At 35.3% G+C, this 19,884-nt stretch overlaps 1 protein-coding gene across 9 annotated transcripts in view; it reads right to left on the bottom strand.

The window, feature by feature from the left end:
• LOC143033825 (5-phosphohydroxy-L-lysine phospho-lyase-like) overlaps positions 1-19,884 on the bottom strand; it is a 345,670-nt gene that overhangs the window by 62,145 nt on the left and 263,641 nt on the right. For all 9 annotated transcript variants that reach the window (XM_076199342.1, XM_076199340.1, XM_076199339.1 and 6 more), the window contains 2 exons: positions 16,153-16,226; positions 916-1,060 (listed from right to left, as the gene is read on the bottom strand). In XM_076199342.1, the coding sequence (XP_076055457.1) occupies positions 916-1,060; positions 16,153-16,226 (219 nt within the window). The remainder of the gene's footprint in view (positions 1-915; positions 1,061-16,152; positions 16,227-19,884) is intronic.

The following is a 19,884-nucleotide window of genomic DNA, read 5'->3' on the forward strand; positions in this document are numbered from 1 at the left end:
AGTAATTTCTATGCCTTTCATGATTCTGTAAATAGCTATCAAATCTCCTCTCTCTCTTCTTTGCTCTAGTGTCTATTGTGTGTGTGTGTGTGTATATATATATATATATATATATATATATATGAATAGAATCACCAGTGACAGTGATGTTGATCAAATAATTCTGACTGTTGTCCCTGGATTCAAAACCAGGCTCGTGAAATCACAAAGCCATCGCTTCTACCAACTGAGCTATCGAGCCTATAAATTTCTCCAACCTAGAAGTTAATCTACTTCCCGACGAACTAAGTCGACTGCTAACTGCTGTCTGTACTTATTTTTACAGAGAACCAGGCCAACTTGTAGCTAGTGGTTAAGCTGGTACGATTCATTGATGGACTTATCGTCATTGTCATGCCTCAATAGAATCACCAGTGACAGAGATGTCGATCAAATAATTCTGACTGTTGTCCCCGGATTCAAACCGGGATTCAATGGCTTTGTGATTTCATGAGCCCGGTTCGAATCCAGAGACGTTAGTCAGAATTATTTGATCGACATCACCGTCACTGGTTATTCTATTCAGGTATGACAATGACAAGAAATCCACCAAGGAATCGTACCGGCTTAACCACTAGCTACAAGTTGTCCTGGTTCTCTGTAAAAATAAGTACAGACGGCAGTTAGCAGTCGACTTAGTTCCTCGTTAAGTAGATTAACTTTCAGGTTGGAGAATTTTATAGGCTCAATAGCTCAGTTGGTAGAAGCGATGGCTATGTGATTTCATAAGACTGGTTCGAATTCGGGGACAACAGTCGGAATTATTTTATATATAAATATATATATATATATATATGGTATACATATGCACATACAAATTACAAAACCATGTTTTCCTTTGCACAGTAACTCATCAATTATACTCATTCAACTCACCAATATATTCATGCTTTTGCTTCAGGTGATAGAGACCTTTTTTTAGTACTACACCAACTTTTGCAGCTGCAGGAACTAATTGTTCCTTGTCTAGCACTTGCAATACTGCACATCCAACAGCATCAACCAGTGGGCTGCATTGATACTGGAATTAAATAAACTATATCATTATAGAAGGCATTACAGTAGTCTAGACAATCTAAATTTAAAATAAAGTACAAATACACATAGCCAGGGGCACTGACACAAGTACCTATGGTAGATACATATGATGCAGAGGCTCTGATAATATTCACAAAGGGGAAAAGGTAAAAAGTTATATAAAACTATATATTAAAAATTACAGTAAAATTCAAGAAATATGCAAGCATGGATATTCCACAGGAAACTTATGTTGTCCAATAGTTCATAACCTAATCTAACCAAACAATTCCATACAAAAAAATTATCTTTCAAGTGAAAAAAAAAAAAAAAAAAAAAAAAAAAAAAAAAAAAAAAATGCATATATGTTACTGGACGAGAATCCAAATTACTTAGTTTTATTAGGTAATTATTCATATAAAAATTTACCAGCAATATCAAGTAATCCAGCATTCAGTACAGCACGATCAGTGACAACAATGGAATAAAAAAATGAAGGATTTAGGGAAAAGGAACCTACAAAGAGATGTCTTGATGTAAGTACAATTGAGTTCCCACTAGGAGTAATAATAATAATAGTATTAATAAAAGTGCTTGAATGAGACCCCAAAGACATACCACAGGTTTGATAGAAATGTCTTCTCAGGGTTTAATAGAGACAATAGCAATATGTATAGAGGGATAGACATGGAAAGAGAACCCAGGTTTAAAAATATAATAAGAAATAGGGAAATCAATGATTTGTTAGATGAAATAATCAAACTCAAAAGTGAATGCAAAAGTATTTATAAAGTAGCCATATTAAGAAAGGCCAATGAATAAAATAACAGGGTAATAGATGAATTGAAAATGGAAATGAATAGGATAAAGGGAGAGAATTAAAGATTGAAAAATTAAGATATGAATAGGAATGAGGCATTTAAGAAAGAGATGAAGGATCAAATACAGGCAGTGACTGAGAAAGTGGAAAAAAGATCAAAGAAAATGACTTCCAAGAAACAAAGAAACAAAGGATTACAAAGACGGAGCATATCAACAGTAGATCTTTTGGTCCATATCTATGTCGGATTCGAAAAAAAAAAAAATAATAATAATAATAATAACAATAAATGAATAAATAAAAACTATAATAATGTAAATAACAAATAAAATACATAAATAAATGCATAGGTATAGTTAAATAATAAACAAACAGATAAATAGTAAATAATGATAAATTGACATATAACTAATAATTAATGAGAATCAAACAGACAAATTATAATAAAACAAAAACAAATTATATAAAATAAATGATAATCATTACAGCATCTTGCTTTGGTGTTTATCTAAATGATTCTTAAAGCTTTGAACTGAACTACATTGCACTGCCTCTGCAGGAAGTTTATTACATTCATTTACTACACGGTTGGCAAAGTTGTTTCTACCTACTTCCAAATTGAATGTATTTCTGGATAGTTTGAGACCATTGTTTCTTGTTGGTTTCTCATTCAGTGTGAAAATTTGGTCACTTTTGATGTTGTCAATTCCCTTTAGAATTTTAAAGACCTGTGTCAAGTCACCACTGAGTCTATGCATTTTTAGGGAAAACAGATTCATGTGTTTTAGTCGATTTTCGTATGATTTATTTTCTATATTTGGAATCAATTTTGTGGCTCGCCATTGTACTTTTTCTGGTCTGTCAATGTCTTTAATGAGATTCGGTGACCATATGGAAACAGCATATTCCAAATGTGGATGAACTAATGATTTATATAGCTTGTTAATGAATGATGGACTTTTTAAGTCGAAAGATCGCGCAATCAGTCCTAGAATCTTATTTGCTTTCTCAGAGGCTGAAATACACTGCTTGGATGATTTGAGATCATTACCAATAATTACGCCGAGATCTTTTTCACTATTGACTTTTGTTAACAAATTTCCAAATAACTTGTAATCGTACTTACTGTTATTTTTACCTATGTGCATTACCTTGCATTTACTTCTGTTAAATTTCATTAGCCACTTTTCAGACCATTGCTGTAATATATCTAAATCTTCTTGAATATCTAATTGGTTTAAGTGGTCATTTGCTATTCCACACAGTTTTGTATCATCAGCAAATTTGGAAACAGTAGATTTTTGTCCATGGTCTATATCACTTATATATACTATGAATAGAAGTGGTCCAAGAACACCCTGAGGAACTCCACTTGTAACATTTTTCCATCTAGAAGTTTTTCTATTTAAAACAACTCTGTTTTCGACCATTCAACCAATTACTAGTCCAACCATAATAGGCTACCACTTATTCCGTGTGAAGCTAATTTAGTAGTCTTTTGTGGGGGATGGTATCAAAAACTTTTGCAAAGTCTAGATATATTAAATCTATATTGTTTCTTTTGTCATAATTCGAGATAACTGTGTTGTAGAATTCGAGTAAGTTAGTCACACAAGAACGTTTCCATCTGAAACAATGTTGGCTATCATTTATCTAAAGGTTACTTTCTAAATGATGTTCGATAGCATCTCTGATGATAGTTTCCATTATTTTTCCTACGATTGAAGTCAAACTTATAGGCCTATAGTTATTTGGTTTCTTTTTGTCACCTTTTTTAAATATGGGAGTAATGTTAGCTAGCTTCCATTCTCTTGGGACATCTCCGGATATGATGGATTCCTTGAAAATAATTTCTAATGGAACAACAATCTCATTTTTCATTTCCTTTAAGATTCTTGGATGCCAACCATCAGGCCCTGGTGTTTTATTAACTTTGAGTTTCTCTATACACCTTTTAATTTTTTCTTTTGTTATATTTACCATAGTAAGTTTACCCTAGACTTTTCACAGGTTTCAGTTTGGAATTCACTTTGAGGTGTTTCGTTTACGAATACAGAGCTAAAATAATTGTTTAAAATATTACACATTCCTTCATTAGAATATTCAAGTTGACCATCAGCAGATAATAGTGGACCAATGTGATTCCTAACAACCTTTTTATCTCTAATGTAACTATACAATTCTTTGGGATTCTCTTTGGATTTATCAGCAATATTCATTTTGTATTGTCAGTTTTTGTTTTTTGTTTTTAATCTCTCTGCATTGATACATAACTTTCATAGTCATTAGATGTACCCAAGACCTTATATTTCTTATAAGCCTGTCTCTTTTTAGCAATATTTTTTTCAGTTTCTTTGTCAAGCCACTTTGGGTGAGACTGATTTGGGGGATGTCTGTCCTTAACAGGAATGCAAGTATGAATCATCTTAGTGATTGTATTTTGAAATATTTCCCACATCGGATCTATAGGCCTTTTGCTTAATTTTGCCTCCCAATCTGTAAGCTGAAGCTCCTGACATAGTCCTATGAACTGAGCTTTACTGAAATCGGGTGTTTTAGAAACACGAGTATCTATTCTAAATTTTTTGAGCAGTTTGAATCTAAGTTGTGATCGCTATTTGTAACAGTTTCACCGACTTCTACATCAGTTACCATGCTTTTGCAGCTAGTGATCAATAGATCGAGTAAGTTTCCATATCTAGTGGGCTCTTTTACATGCTGAACTAAGTAATTGTCACCAAGAAAATCAATCAAGCGACTACCTATATGGCCATGTTTCCTTAAAGATTCTTGGATGCCAACCGTCAGGCCCTGGTGTTTTATTAACTTTATCTTTTAAAGAAAAAGTGGAACAAGTCAAGGTAATGCTAAGGAAAGTGATTAAAGAGAAAGGAAATTTGGTTAGGGATATAGTGGACAATAAAATGCATTGTAATCTATGGTATTAAAGAAAAACATGATGTTCCTTGGTATAAGTGAGAAAAAGAGGAAAGAGAAATCACTAAAGAAATTCCGAAAGAGATTCAAGAGGGGGATCAAACTTTAGATAAAGAAATTGAAGAAACATATATAATAGGTAGATACTCAAAAGAAAAACAATATAGGCCACTAAAAGTAAAACTTGGTGACAAATGATAGCAGAGGAAATACTATCTAAAACAGCAAAACTAGCAAACAGTAAAATCACAAAAAATGTATGGATAAAAAAAGAAGCGAGTGATGAAGAAAAAGAAAAAGAAAAGAAGTTTAGAAATGAAGCTAATGAAAAAAAAAAAAAAAAAAAAAAAAACTAAGATTTTTTTTTTTTTTTTGGGGGGGGGGGGAGTGGTGGACCTGACACTGAGAAAATTGTATATAAGGAAAAAGGAAACAAAGCAGACAGAAAAAGACGAGAATGAAAAAAAAAAAAAATAGCTTGTACCAACATAGATGGAATGATCTCTGGACTGAATGAACTAAATGACTACCTGGCATCAGTGATGGTAGTGATGTGTCATAATGTTTACATGCATGAAATTTTTTATTTTACTGCACAATAAATATCAATATAGTAAGAATGTGTTTTTATTGTTTCTGTAACCTTCAAATTTATTAATAGTGTGTTTGTTTAGGATTTTTAGTAATCAAATCCCAAAATAGACGGGCTTTCCCGTTGTCCAGGAACGTAACCCCCACTATCACCATTATTTCTTACGGAGAAATTATGTTATGTTAACACAATTTCCATTAACACGACATCTCCCAGAATGTCACCCTCACATTAACGTAGAGTTGACTGTATTTGGATGAAGAAATGATTAAAAAAAATATTAGTCACATTGATTAGACCAAAACTGGAATACACAGTGACACTATTGACACCCAGTACTAAAAAGAATATAAGGAAATTAGAAAGAATACAGAGAGCAACGACAAAGTTGGTACCAGCTCTTTCCAAATCAACATACAAAAAAAGATTATCCAAATTGGAACTACCAACACTGGAGCAGAGAAGAGAAAGAGGTGATCTACTGATTATATTATCTATAGAATCATGAAAGGAATGGAAATCTTTGATAGGAATGATTTACTAAAAAATGACAATGGAAAAACAAGAGGTCATGAAAAGAAACTCAAAAAGGATAACTATAGAAGAGATCTGAAAAAAAAAAGCGTCCCACACAGAGTGCTGGATATCTGGAATAACTTAGATAAAGAAACAGTGTGTGTAAATACTATTCAAAATTTTAAGAAAAAACTTGATGCCGAGAGATACAGAGACAGACACCATAAGCTTAGCTCCCTTCCCGTGTAATACAACTAGGTAAATACAGTATGGTACAAGTATCAAAAGAAAAACAACTAATATAAAGATATAGGTAGTTATTCAATAAAAAAAAAAATATAATTTGGCTGTTTGATACACTGACATTGATCATCAATAATAAATGCACAAATATTCATGAAACATATTACAATAGTTGTACTTGACAATATTAAGGATGTTTTCCATAATAGGGGTGCAATGTGTGGGCCCCCTGGGTCTAGGCCTACAATGGATGTACTTGCCTCTACTGTATCTGTGGATAACCTCACACATGGCCCATATAATTATAAATAAAAAATATAAAGGTCACAAGAGTCCAAAAATGTCTTCATGTACTTGTATGTCACTTCAGGTCTACTTATCAGAGTACTGAATTATTTTTCTTAGTCACCGTACAAACAGCATGGCTACATTTAAGGGGGTACGCGACACCTGGAGGTCATTTTCTAAAATATTTAGAGTAAAGAGCTGAAACTTCTCAGGTAAATAGGTATCCATATTGCCTACATTTTAGGTGAAGCAGAATGATGTATGTACACATGTACACATGTACATATGTACGTATACCAGTAGTGACATTTAAAAGTGCACAGCACCATAATACGTGGACCAATTTGTTTTATATTTTGGCTATGATTAGTCAGCAGGCACACCTAGGGCCGGTCATTCAGTAATTGAACAATTTCCTTTATACTTTTGCATACAGGCATTTCAATTTTAATGTCTGGCAGAAATCGTGAAAAATACAATTTTTTTGCTCTTGTTTCCATTATTACTCCGAACTCTTTCATCCTATTCAAAATATTCGAACGATCGGCCCTAGCAGTTACTAAAAGTAATATTCCCTGTAAGTTTCATCTAAATCTAATGTATATTAGATTTTTTATGATTAAAAAAAAAGTAGAAAAATATCGAACGGAGATATGGCAACTTGAAATATGAATATATCTGTAACTTGCTTATAGTTTCACCAATTTGACTGATTTTTTCATGGCTTAATTTTTATTATATAATAAGTACAGTAAAAATTATCAACATATTTTAATTATAAGTACTTTAAATACTGAAAAACTAAAGTATAAGTATGTCACAGTAGTGACGACGCACAGACGACAACATCATATAATTTGCTTTTTTGCACCTTTGGCGGTTTCTTCATATGAAACCTCTCTGCTGGGGGTCTTCAGGGTATCTAAATCATTGGAAAGAGGTTTATTTTCCAGTAGTGGGCGCCTTCTCTTTCCTCATCAGATTCCCCTCGCCAATCTATGTTGGTAGGGCACCCCCTCCAGCATCATATGATGTCCCTTCTTTCTTCTTCCTGTATAGCCTTGATCTTTTTCCTCTTGCTTTCTTCTTTGGATTTAATCTTCCTCTTTGAATTGTTTAGTCTAATGTTGTCCTTTACCTCTGTCACCATCACAGAGGTGCAGGTGAGGGCAGTGGTGGAGTGAGAGGTGGTGAGATCTTTAGTCGTCTTTGACTGCTTGCCATCTTTAACTGCTGTTTTTTGTCATTGTGATGTTCTTTTGTTCTTTTTGCTACCCATGATGACTGTACTAAAGAGTAATATGTACTAGCTAAAGTAATAGATTGCAATGAGAGCTCATGAGACATGCGTACTTCCCTTTTCAGAGCTAGCCGGGAACTAACGCTTAGTTTCGCACAAAGTTGGCGAAATATTCTCCCTCCACCTTCCTCCCTTCCCCTCCACAATCGTATTGGCCATTGATACACTGGGCGAGTGTAAATTCAATCAAATTTCAACGTTATTCGCTGCGCCTGAAGGTCCTAAGTGGCATGCCTCCCTCTAGTGTGGGTTGCGCCTTTAAATCTGTCCCTTTAAACCTCACCCAGGACCTTTAAATTGCGCGCGGCTGGAAAATTATTTGTCGGGATTTATTTCTAAGTGGTATACGAACATTTTGAACACAGTTTTGAAAAATGCCATATCTTGACCAAATTCACCCCCCCAGGTGTCGCGTACCCCCTTAAGAGGTAAATGACATTACTTTTTTTCCTTTTAATTGTTCAAAGTAAATATAAGATATTATGCTGAACACAAAGCAATGATATTCAGTGCCTCATTATTTCAACAATTTTATGGTGATCACTATCATGTGCTGTCTATTGATTTCAATGTTGTTTTCCTTCCATGAGAATTATGAAATATTTATCCTTTTTTTAAGTCACCATACAAACAGCATGGCTACATTTAAGAGGTAAATGACATTACTTTTTTTCCTTTTAATTGTTCAAAGTAAATATAAGATATTATGCTGCACACGATCATGTTCGCCGTATACATTAATGACATGAATGAAGGCGTGGAGTGCTATATGAATTTTTTTTGCAGATGATGCAAAATTACTTAAGAAGGTAAAACGGAAGAGGACTGCAACTCATTGCAACAAGATCTGGACACGATATGGAACTGGACTCAAAAGTGGGAAGTGAAATTTAATATAAAGAAATGCAGTATAATGGAATTTGGAAAGAGTAAAAACAGAATATCAAAAGATTACAGAATTGGAGAAGAAAAAATAAAAAAGGCAAACTCTGAAAAAGATCTTGAAGTGATGATTGGAAAGGACATGAAACCTGATAAGCATATAAATAAAATATTCGGAGAAACCTACAATTTATTGAGGTCAATCAAAGTGGCATTTACTTATATGGATGAAGAAATGATAAAGAAAATACTAACTACACTAATAAGACCAAAACTTGAGTACGCAGCATCACTTTGGACACCCAGTACCAAAAAGAATATTAAGAAACTAGAAAGATTACAAAGAGTGACAACCAAACTAGCACCAACTCTCGCCGAACTAACATATGAGCAAAGACTATCCAAATTGAACCTACCAACTCTGGAACAAAGAAGAGAAAGAGGAGATTTGCTGACTATCTACAGAATAATGAAAGGAATGGAAGTTTTAGACAGGAATGACCTGTTAGTGTGGGACAACGGTAAAACGAGAGGACACGGAAAAAAACTGAAAAAAGATAGTTATAGAAAAAACTTGAAAAGGAACAGTTTCCCACACAGAGCGATTAATACATGGAACAAATTAGACAACAAAACAGTATGTGCAAACACTATACAAGATTTTAAGATAAAACTTGATGCGGAGAGATACAAAGACGGGTCACCATGAGCATAGCTCCCCTCCCGTATATTACAACTAGGTAAATACAACTAGGTAAATAAATACACAAAGCAATGATATTCAGTGCCTCATTATTTCAACAATTTTATGGTGATCACTATCATGTGCTGTCTATTGATTTCAATGTTGTTTTCCTTCCATGAGAATTATGAAATATTTATTCTTTTTTTAATAATCTCAATATTTAATGTATTTACCTAGTTGTATTTTACGGGAAAGGGAGCTATGCTCATGGTATCCCATCTTCATATCTCGTTTTATCTAGACTGTTTTTAAATTCATGTATCGTTTTTGCATGCACCACATTTTCATCTAACTTGTTCCAAACATCTATTACCCTGTGGGGAAAGCTGTTCTTTTTCAGGTCTCTTCTATAATTGTCTTTCTTTATTTACTTTCCATGTCCTTTTGTATCTCTACCATCCCATTTTATTAGATCCTATCAATCATTTCCATGCCTTTCATGATTCTATAAATAGTTATCAAGTCCCCTCTTCTTTGCTCCAATGTCTGTAGTTCAAGTTTTGCCAGCCTCTCCTCATATGATAGTTCTGAGAGTGTTGGTGCCAATTTCATAATTGCTCTTTGTATTCAAGTATTGTTATGCATTTTTTTGTTCTTGGTGACCACGTCGTCGCTGCATACTCCAATTTTGGTCTTATCAAAGTGACTAGTATTTTCTTCACCATTTCTTCGTTCAGGTATGAAAATGCCACTTTGGTTGATCCTATCAAATGATAAGTTTCTCCAAAAATTTTGTTTATATGTTTCTCAGGGGACATATTCATAATAATGACTCCTGTGTCCTCTTTTTCTACTTTTTTAATTTCTTCCTCTCCCAATTTATATGATCCCACTATTCTTTTTTTGCTTCTTCCAAATTCCATTATACTACACTTCTTAATATTGGATTCCATCTCCCACTTCCAAATCCATTCCCATACTTTATTGAGATTACTCTGCAACAACTCACAATCTTCTTCAATGGTCACTTTTTTCAACATTTTTGAATCGTCTGCAAAGAAGCTCGTATAACTTTCAATCCCTTCATCCATATCATTAATATATATAGCAAACATTATTGGAGTGAGAACTGTTCTTGTGGAACTCCACTAATTACCTCATCCCAATTGGAATGTTTGTCTCTTATCACTCTCATTTTCCTTTCATGCAAGAAGTCTTCCATCCACTTAAGTAGTTTGCCCTGTATTCCTCCTAGTTTCTAATTTCTTTAGCAATTTCTTATGTGGCACCTTATCAAAAGCTTTTTTCAGGTCTAGAAATGCACAATCAGTCCATCCATCTCTTTTTTGTATCATATCATTAGTCTTGAATAGAAACACATCAAGTTTGTGACAAATCTTCCTTGTCTAAATCCAAACTGCCTCGAATTTAGTACCGTACATTGTTTTTTTTTCCAAATGCTTTGCCCATCTAATTTTGATAATTCTTTTGCAATTTTTAGCTACCGTACTTGTAAGAGAGACCGGCCTATAGTATGTGGGATCTTCTTTGTTTCCCCCCTTATATATTGGTACTATATTTGCTTTTTTCCAATCTTCTGGAACTTTTCCTTCTTTCAATGAACTGCTTATTAGACTATGTATTTTGTCTGTAAATTCGTTCCTGCATTCTCTCAAAATCCAATTTGCCATTTCATGCAATTTTCTAACATTGAGATTACTCAAGTCTTTTATTATTTCATTCTTTGTTACTTCTTTCTCTTTCATAGGGGGGACTTTCCCCTCCCACTCCACATCTCTAAGTTGTATGTTCTCTCTTGTAAACACTGATTTAAAATGCTTGTTCATCATTTCTGCCATTTCTATTTCCTCTGTGTATTCTATTCCTCCTTGTTGTAGTTTCACTAATTCTTGTTTTTTTTTTAGTTTGTTTACAAATCTATAATATAGTTTTAGTTGATCTTTACATTTTTCTATGACATCCTTTTCATATTTTCTCTTTTCTTCTCTGCGCACTTGTACATATTCATTTCTATAACCAGTATATATTTTCCATTTTTCAGATTTTTTTGTCTTTCCTCCATTTTATCCAAGCTTTATCTATTTTATCTTTTAACTTGCTACATCTTTTGTTGTACCAACATTCTACATATCCTTTTTCTTGTTTTTGTCTTGGAACATACTTTTCCACTCCTTCCTTATAATTTTTTTTCAAGATTTTCCATTTCTCTTCTACTATTTACCTAGTTGTATTTTATGGGAAGGGGAGCTATGCTCGTGGTGTCCTGTCTTCATATCTCATTTTATCTTGACTGTTTTTAAATTTGTGTATTGTTTTTGCACACACCATTTTCTCATCTAACTTGTTCCAAATGTCTATTACTCTGTGGGGAGAGCTGTTCTTTTTCAGATCTCTTCTATAACTGTCTTTCTTGATTCTCTTTCCATGTCCTCTTGTATTTCTACTATCCAATTTTATTAGATCCTCTCTATCAATAGTTTCTATGCCTTTCATGATTCTACAAATAGTTATCAAATCTCCTCTCTCTCTTCTTTGCTTTAATGTTTGTAGCTCAAGTTTTGCTAGGCTCTCTTCATATGATAGTTCTGAGAGTGTTGGTGCCAATTTTGTAATTGCTCTTTGTATTTCAAGTTTTGTTATATATTTTTTTGTACTTGGTGACCATGTCATCGCTGCATATTCCAATCTTGGTCTTATCAAAGTGACTAGTATTTTCTTCACCATTTCTTCATCCAGGTATGTAAATGCAACTTTGATTGTTCTTATTGAATTATAAGTTTCTCCAAAAATGACACCTTGGTCTTTCTCGTTTTCTACTTTATTTCTTCTCCCAATTTATATGATCCCACTATTCTTTTTTTGCTTCTTCCAAATTTCATTCACTTTTACTTAGTGGTGACTTATATTCAATCTTGTCCACTATTTCAGGTTCTGATGTGATTATTAGGTATAGTTTTGATGGTTCTTCCTAATTTCTATACCTAGTATTCTCTTGTATCCATTGTGTCATTGTATGTTCTATGATCATATCAAGTAGTATATTTCCCCAATTAGTCATCCATTATAACTATTCTTCCTCCCTCTTCCATTACCTTATTTAGTGTTATCCTTGTGTCTTCTAACATATTCTTGTGTTCTTTCTCTTCCCACGAAGCCGTTTTAGGAGGCACATAATTTACCACAAACTTACTGCTCTTCTTGTCCCTGTCCTCTATTTCCACCATTATCATCTCCACTCTATTCTTTCCATATGTAACATTCCCCACATTTATATCCTTCTTAGTCAGGAACATAACTGCACCACCTTGTTTTATTTATCTGTTTTTAATCCAATAATTATATACACCATGTCCTACACTGTTGGGTGGTAATGGACCTTTCAATTTTGTCTCCACAACTGTCTCTTCCATTCCTAATATAATTATACATTTCTTTTTATCTAAGTCTCTTACTATATTCTCCTTCTCTCTCATCACTTTAATAACTATGTCCTTGGTGTGTTCCTTCATCTGTTGTTTCACTGTATCTCTAAATTCAATTTCATTATCCTCCAGAACTTTTCTCCAACCCTTTACCTCTTTTGCTATGGACTCTTTATTCTCTTTATTATTCCTCTTTAATTCCTCATCCTTTACTTCTTTGAACTGTCTTTTTAATTCTTCTATTTCTTTATTTAGGTTTTGGTTCTCCTTCTTTAGTTCTTCCAATTTATCAACTCTTTGTGTGATCAGTGCAAGCTGACTGAACCTAACCTTCCATGACTCATTCTTGTTAGTTTTTCCTCTAGACTTGCTAATCAGGGGAGGTTGTTATCTCCTCCCTCATTGAATCCATAGGAATAATCATCTCCACTTTCTAATGCGCTGCTCTTATCTATATTTCTAATTTTTATGCCTTTACTGATTTCTTCTACTTCACCTCTGTCGTCTGCACATCTCTTGTTTACATTCCTTCTGACGTCCAGAGCCCATTTATCCCCTTCCTCATTTTCTTCCATTTTCCTCAATAATCCCTCCCCTTCTCCTTTTTCTTCAGCTTCCCACTACACCACAAGCTTTCCCTTCCCTACTAATACAACAAAGGTACTCCCTCATTGAAATCCACAAAAATTGTGTGTTTTTTTTCAGAGTTCCAATCTTTGTCGTCAATTCGACGATTGTATTTACCTAGTTGTATTTTGCGGGAAGGGGAGCTATGCTCATGATGTCCCGCCTTTGTATCTTGCAGTGTCTAGTTTGTTTTTAAATTCATGAATGGTTTTTGTGCATACTATTTCATTGTCCAGTTTGTTCCAAGTGTCCAAAACTCTATGAGGAAAACTGTTTTTCTTCAGTTCTCTTCTATAGCTATGTTTTTTTATTTTCTTTCCATGTCCCCTTGTGTTTCTTTTGTCCCAGTTAAGTAAGTTCTCTCTATCGAGTACCTCTGTGCCTCTCATGATTCTGTAGATGGTCAATAGGTCACCTCTCTCTCTTCTTTGCTCCAGTGTCGGTAACTCCAGTTTAGCCAATCTCTCCTCGTATGATAGGTTTGCAAGTGCAGGTGCCATTTTTGTAGCTGCTCTTTGGATTCTTTCTATTTTCTTTATATTCTTTTTGGTACTGGGGGACCACAATGTCGCCGCATACTCTAATCTAGGCCTTATCAATGTAACCAATATTTTTTTTTATCATGTCTTCGTCCAAGTATGTAAACGCCACTTTTATTGATCTTAGGAAGTTGTAAGTCTCCCCGACAATTTTGTTAATCTGTATATCATAGGACAAGTCGTTCGTGATAATTACTCCCAAATCTTTTTCGGATCCTACTTTCTTTACTTCTTTGGTTCCAATTGTATATTTTCCTGATATTCTGTTTTTGCTTTTTCCAAACTCCATTATGCTACACTTCTTAGTATTAAAGTCCACTTCCCATTTCTGACTCCAGTTCCATACCCTATTTAGGTCTTCTTGCAGTGCTTCACAGTCCTCCTCGGTTTCTATTTTCCTTAGCAGTTTGGCGTCATCGGCAAAGAAGCTCATGTAGCAGTTCACGTCCTCGTCCATGTCATTCATATAGATAGCAAACATTATTGGTGCCAGCACAGATCCTTGCGGTACTCCACTGATCACCTCTTTCCAATCTGAATATTTTTCTCTGAGCACTACTCTCATCTTTCTACCAGTCAGAAAGTCCTCTATCCATTTTAGTAGGTTTCCTTGTATTCCTCCTATGTGTTCCAGTTTTTTTTAGTAGTTTTCTGTGTGGTACTTTGTCAAAGGCTTTTTGCAAGTCTAGGAATGCACAATCAGCCCATCCATTTCTTTCTTGCACTATGTCTATTAGTCTTGAGTAAAAGCATATTAAGTTTGTGGAGCATGATCTTCCTTGTCTGAATCCGAATTGTCTTGGGTTTAATATGTCATTGTCTTCCAGATGTTTTACCCATCTTTTCTTGATTACTTTCTCACAAATTTTGGCTATGGTGCTTGTTAGTGATACTGGCCTATAGTTGGTGGGTTCTTCTTTGTTTCCTCCTTTGTGTATTGGTACAATGTTAGTGTTTTTCCAGTCCTCGGGTATCTTTCCTTCTTTGAGTGAGCTGTTTATTAAGATGTGTATTTTGTCTGTTAGTTCTTCTTTGCACTCCTTTAGAATCCAATTTGCAATACCATCCGGGCCATGTGATTTTCTGATGTCCAGCCTTCATAGATGTTCTGATATTTCCTTTAGTGATGCTGTAAACTCATTCATGAGGGGAGATTTCTTGTTTTTATCTATGTCACAATTTGGTATTTTCTCTCTGGTGAAAACAGATTTAAAGTGATTGTTCATGACTTCGGCCATCTCTAAATCTTCTGTGTATTCTAAGTTTCCTTGGCATAGTTTCACCATTTCCATACCGATAGAATAGTTTGGGTTGCTCTTTGCATTTGTCTATAATATCCTTCTCATGGTTCCTTTTTTCCTCTCTTCTCACATTGACATACTCATTTCTATAGTTAACATAAATTTGCCATTTGCTTTGTTTTTTGTCTTTTCTCCACTTTTTCCAAGCTTTGTCCCTTCTGTCTTTTGCCTCACTGCATCTTTTGTTGAACCAACATTTAATGTACTCTCTCTCTCGCTTTTGTCTTGGTACATGCCTGTTTACACCTTCATTGTAGTTTTCCATCAATATATTCCATTTCTCTTCCACTGTTGTTTCTTCCCTGTAAAATATTTCCCAGTTTGCATTCCGGAAGAATGTCTTTAGTTTTGTAAAGTCTGTTTTGTTGTACATCAGTCTTCCTTTCCTATGCTTTTCGTTCCTCTCTATGTCTATTTCTTCCGTTAGTACAGTTTCGATGAGTACATGGTCACTCTTTCCAATTGGTGTCTCATACTGGACTTTATGCACTATTTCAGGTTCTGTTGTAAATATTAGATCTAGTTTCAATGGCTCTTCATTATTTCTGTACCTTGTGTTTTCATGGACCCATTGGGTCACTGTGTACTCCATGGTCATATCTAGTAGTACATTGCCCCACGAGTCATCTCCTTGCACTGTCATGCTGTCCCAACAAATTTCTTTGCAATTGAAGTCCCCCATAATTACCAGATTACCCTTACCCATTAGTATCTCATTGAGTGTGTGTGTGTGTTTGTGGATGCATGTGTTGTGGGGTACTAGTTGTTGTAGATGTTTGAGTAGTCTGAAGTTGGGGTTGTTTTCTTGTTAAATCCTGAGCAAATATCAAATACAAAATCAAATTATGTCATTACAAAAAGATGTTTAGAATATAGGTGGAGAATGGCATAGTAATTAGAAAAAATAGTAATTATATACTTACATCATGTATTCTTTCATCCAGACATGATGCAACTTGCTGAGAAGTTGCCACAATTGCCATTGGGTGACCATTACCTATTGAAAGAACAAGAAAATCTACATTAGAAACACACAAGATGCCTTTCAAAGAACAAAACCATACACAAGATTAGAATTAATAATAAAGACATAAATGTGGTGTTAAGGTCATGAAAACAAGCTGAAAAAGACAAAATGCCTAAGGAATATATATATATATATATATATTCTGTTGAAAACGACAGCAAATTCATTAGAAATTAATTTCTTTCTTAAACTTTCTAGCTTTCGGAAAGTAGATTTCTAGGGGAATGAGAGGGGAAGAAGCAAATTTCCAATTGACATTAGTAATTTATATTAACACAGAAGTCTATGTTATATACAAAATAAATGAAAATAAACAAAACACAGTATAATAAACCCAAGACGTTTTGCAGATCGTTCTGCATCTTCAGTTGGAGTGAAGGGAAGTGTGACCAAGACAAGTATAAATATGTATAAAGGAAAACTTGGAGAGGTCACTTAATGACTCTCCTCTGTTTGGCTGGCGCTATTTGGTTGGTTCCTAAGCCTAGCCGATCGCCTAAGGCATGACATTTTATCCTCTGCGGGGATATTTTGGACCTTTATGGGTGTTCTCCGATCTGGTGGTTGTATTTTGGTGAGCAAATGTCTCCTGCGTGTAGGTTTCATGCTGGGGAGGAGGGAGAAATCATTTGTTTGTACATTAATAATAGGTTGTAAATCTTTTATGATTACAGCCTCCAAAATGGTCAAACGTTGGAGGTCCTTCTCCTCTGCGACGATTTCTGTGTTGTGTACCATGGTTTCCCTGTCTAGATGGCGTCTGTGGTGGGTCCAAAGGTGTTGTTTCGGTCCTCCTTGTTGTAGGTGAAGGGTGATTCTTCTGGACAGGGTGGTAGTTGTCCTTCCCACGTAGGTAGATAGGGGCATACAGTCCTCCCCGCAGAGGATAAAATGTCATGCCTTAGGCGATCGGCTAGGCTTAGGAACCAACCAAATAGCGCCAGCCAAACAGAGGAGAGTCATTAAGTGACCTCTCCAAGTTTTCCTTTATACATATTTATACTCGTCTTGGTCACACTTCCCTTCACTCCAACTGAAGATGCAGAACGATCTGCGAAACGTCTTGGGTTTATTATACTGTGTTTTGTTTATTTTCATTTATTTTGTATATAACATAGACTTCTGTGTTAATATAAATTACTAATGTCAATTGGAAATTTGCTTCTTCCCCTCTCATTCCCCCAGAAATCTACTTTCTGAAAGCTAGAAAGCTTAAGAAAGAAATTAATTTCTAATGAATTTGCTGTCGTTTTCAACAGAATATGCTTAAAAGAGAATCTCCTGCCACGCTTCACGAATATATATATATATATATATATATATATATATATATATATAAAATCAAATCAAAAGTTTCCTATGTAGGTGTGTCTATCTATATACATCATACATACATATACCAAAGGCTTTTTCCCCCTTACATGGGAGGTAGCCAGAAAACAAAGGCATAAAAACCATTTCCTCTCATTCCATCCCTAATACACTCCACTCCCCTCCACCCTCCCTCTTATCTTGGCATTTCCTGGACGATGGGTCATCCCTGCATCTTGTCCACTGCCCTGGGTCAGAAGCAGTGTCACAAGACAGCACATCCACAGCATGGCCGCTTCATTAAATCGACAATTCCCCCTCTCCATCCCCTCATGCAGAAAAGGAGAAGATAGCAGAGCAATTCCTTCGGGCTGCATCAAGTTTTTCTCACACTTACTACCTCACCCCCCATCCCCCTCCCATTCCACCTCATGCATCACAATAACATCCATATACAACCATTCTCTATTCACCCGTCTTCTGTCCTCTCCCGTCCTTCCTCAACTGACATTCCCCTCTTCTCCAAAGCCCCTTTTACCTCATCCATCCATCTCATCCTAGGTTACAAGGGGCTTTTTCCCATTTACAAGGGAGTTAGCCATATCAAAAAGTACATACCTATTCCAACCCATTTCACTCCCATCCACCACCCTTCCCTCCCTCTCATATTAGCTCTTCCTGGATCAGAAGCAATGTAGCAAGACAGTACATCCACAGCAAAGCTGATTTACTTAATCAGCGACCCCTAATTCTCCATCCCTTCATGTAAAAAAAGGGAAGACAGGGAGAAATCCATTTGGGCTGCATCAAAATAGCAGTTACACATAACCACTCCCTACTCCCTCCCATCCCCCATTCCTCATTTCCTTGCATCACAGCATCATCTATACACACAAGCAAACCTCCAGACTAACAACATGAAAAATTTGAGCTCCTGAGGAACAAGTTAAAAGTGGAGTGTCTCAACAGTGTCGTATTAGCAGGATGCTTTGGTGGTGTTAAATGGGAAGGGGTGTTAGTGGATACCCGAGATGGCTAAATCACAGCGTAGTGAGTATTGAAGCAAAATGGAAGAAAAGGTTGACAGGCCAGAGAAGCCCAATGGTGGTGGCACGTTGAGTCATAATGTAAACATGTACCAAGAGCCATCTATCAGTGCAAGACCGAAGCATAATGTGAGCTTCAGGTCACCTCTGGGTACGAAAAGATTTCTCTTAGACAGTGGCGATGAGGGACATTTTTCTGGATTTAGTGGGTATGAAAAAAGACTTTTTAGTAGGATTATAGACATAGAGAGGGAGGTGAGACTTACGAACAAATCATGGAAGCAAGAGACTAATGATTTATGGAAGACGAATCAAGAAATAAACAAAGAAGTAAACTTAAAAAAAATGTAAATACTGAAATAAAAGAAGGGGGTGCACTAAAAAAAGAACTGGCCAAGTTAACCACTTCCATACAGTGATGCCTACGTAGGCAGCATGAGGAGCAAGTGGGTACTCGATGATGCCGACATCGGCATCTTGATTATATTTATTGTAGTCGTACCTACATAACCTCCATTCTCTCTAAACTGGCTTCATCATATTTTCTATGGTTATCAAAATTCATGGGTGAAAGAGAACGAATGATTGAGCACTGACTTTATCTTTTATAATGCGATTATGATGCAACATCGCATGTCGTACAGCTAATACTGCCAGACGTGCGATGTGCCCCGGAGTGAAGAGGTTAAAATGTGAAAATGAGAGGTTGTAAAATAGTGACAACACTAATAGTGAGACCATATAGACAGAGGTAAATGAGCAGATAAAGGCAATGACCATAAAAAAACATAGGAGAGGATGATTTACAGCTCAGGAATGGAGGAAAGACCAAGAAAAAGATAAGGTAATTTTTAAAGAAATAGTTCATCAACAAATGCAGGAGAATGCCGAAGATGCAGTCATCAAGGTAATCAAAGAAAAAGAAAATCTAGTAAGAGATACAGTAGAAAAAAAAAAAATGTATAGTAGTATATGGTCTACAGGAAAAACATTACCTAAATTGGTCCCTGAGAGAGAGAGAACAAAAAGAATTGACAAGAAAAGTTCTAAAAGTAGTACAAGATGAAGAACAAGAAACAGAAAAGGAAATAAAGGAAGTGCACAGAATGGGTAAATATAAATATGAAGGGAAAAAATTTACCCCTAAAGATTAAGGTCACAAATGGCAGTGGAAGAAATTTGAGCAAAAAGAGGAAAATCAGTAAGAAGCAAACACTACAAAAGTATATGGATAAAAAGAGACATGAATGATGAGGAAAGAGAAAGAGATG

This window comes from Oratosquilla oratoria, chromosome 16 (genome assembly GCF_046742065.1).
Source record: "Oratosquilla oratoria isolate Oo_2021 chromosome 16, ASM4674206v1, whole genome shotgun sequence".
In the NCBI taxonomy this organism is placed as follows: Eukaryota; Metazoa; Arthropoda; class Malacostraca; order Stomatopoda; family Squillidae; genus Oratosquilla; species Oratosquilla oratoria.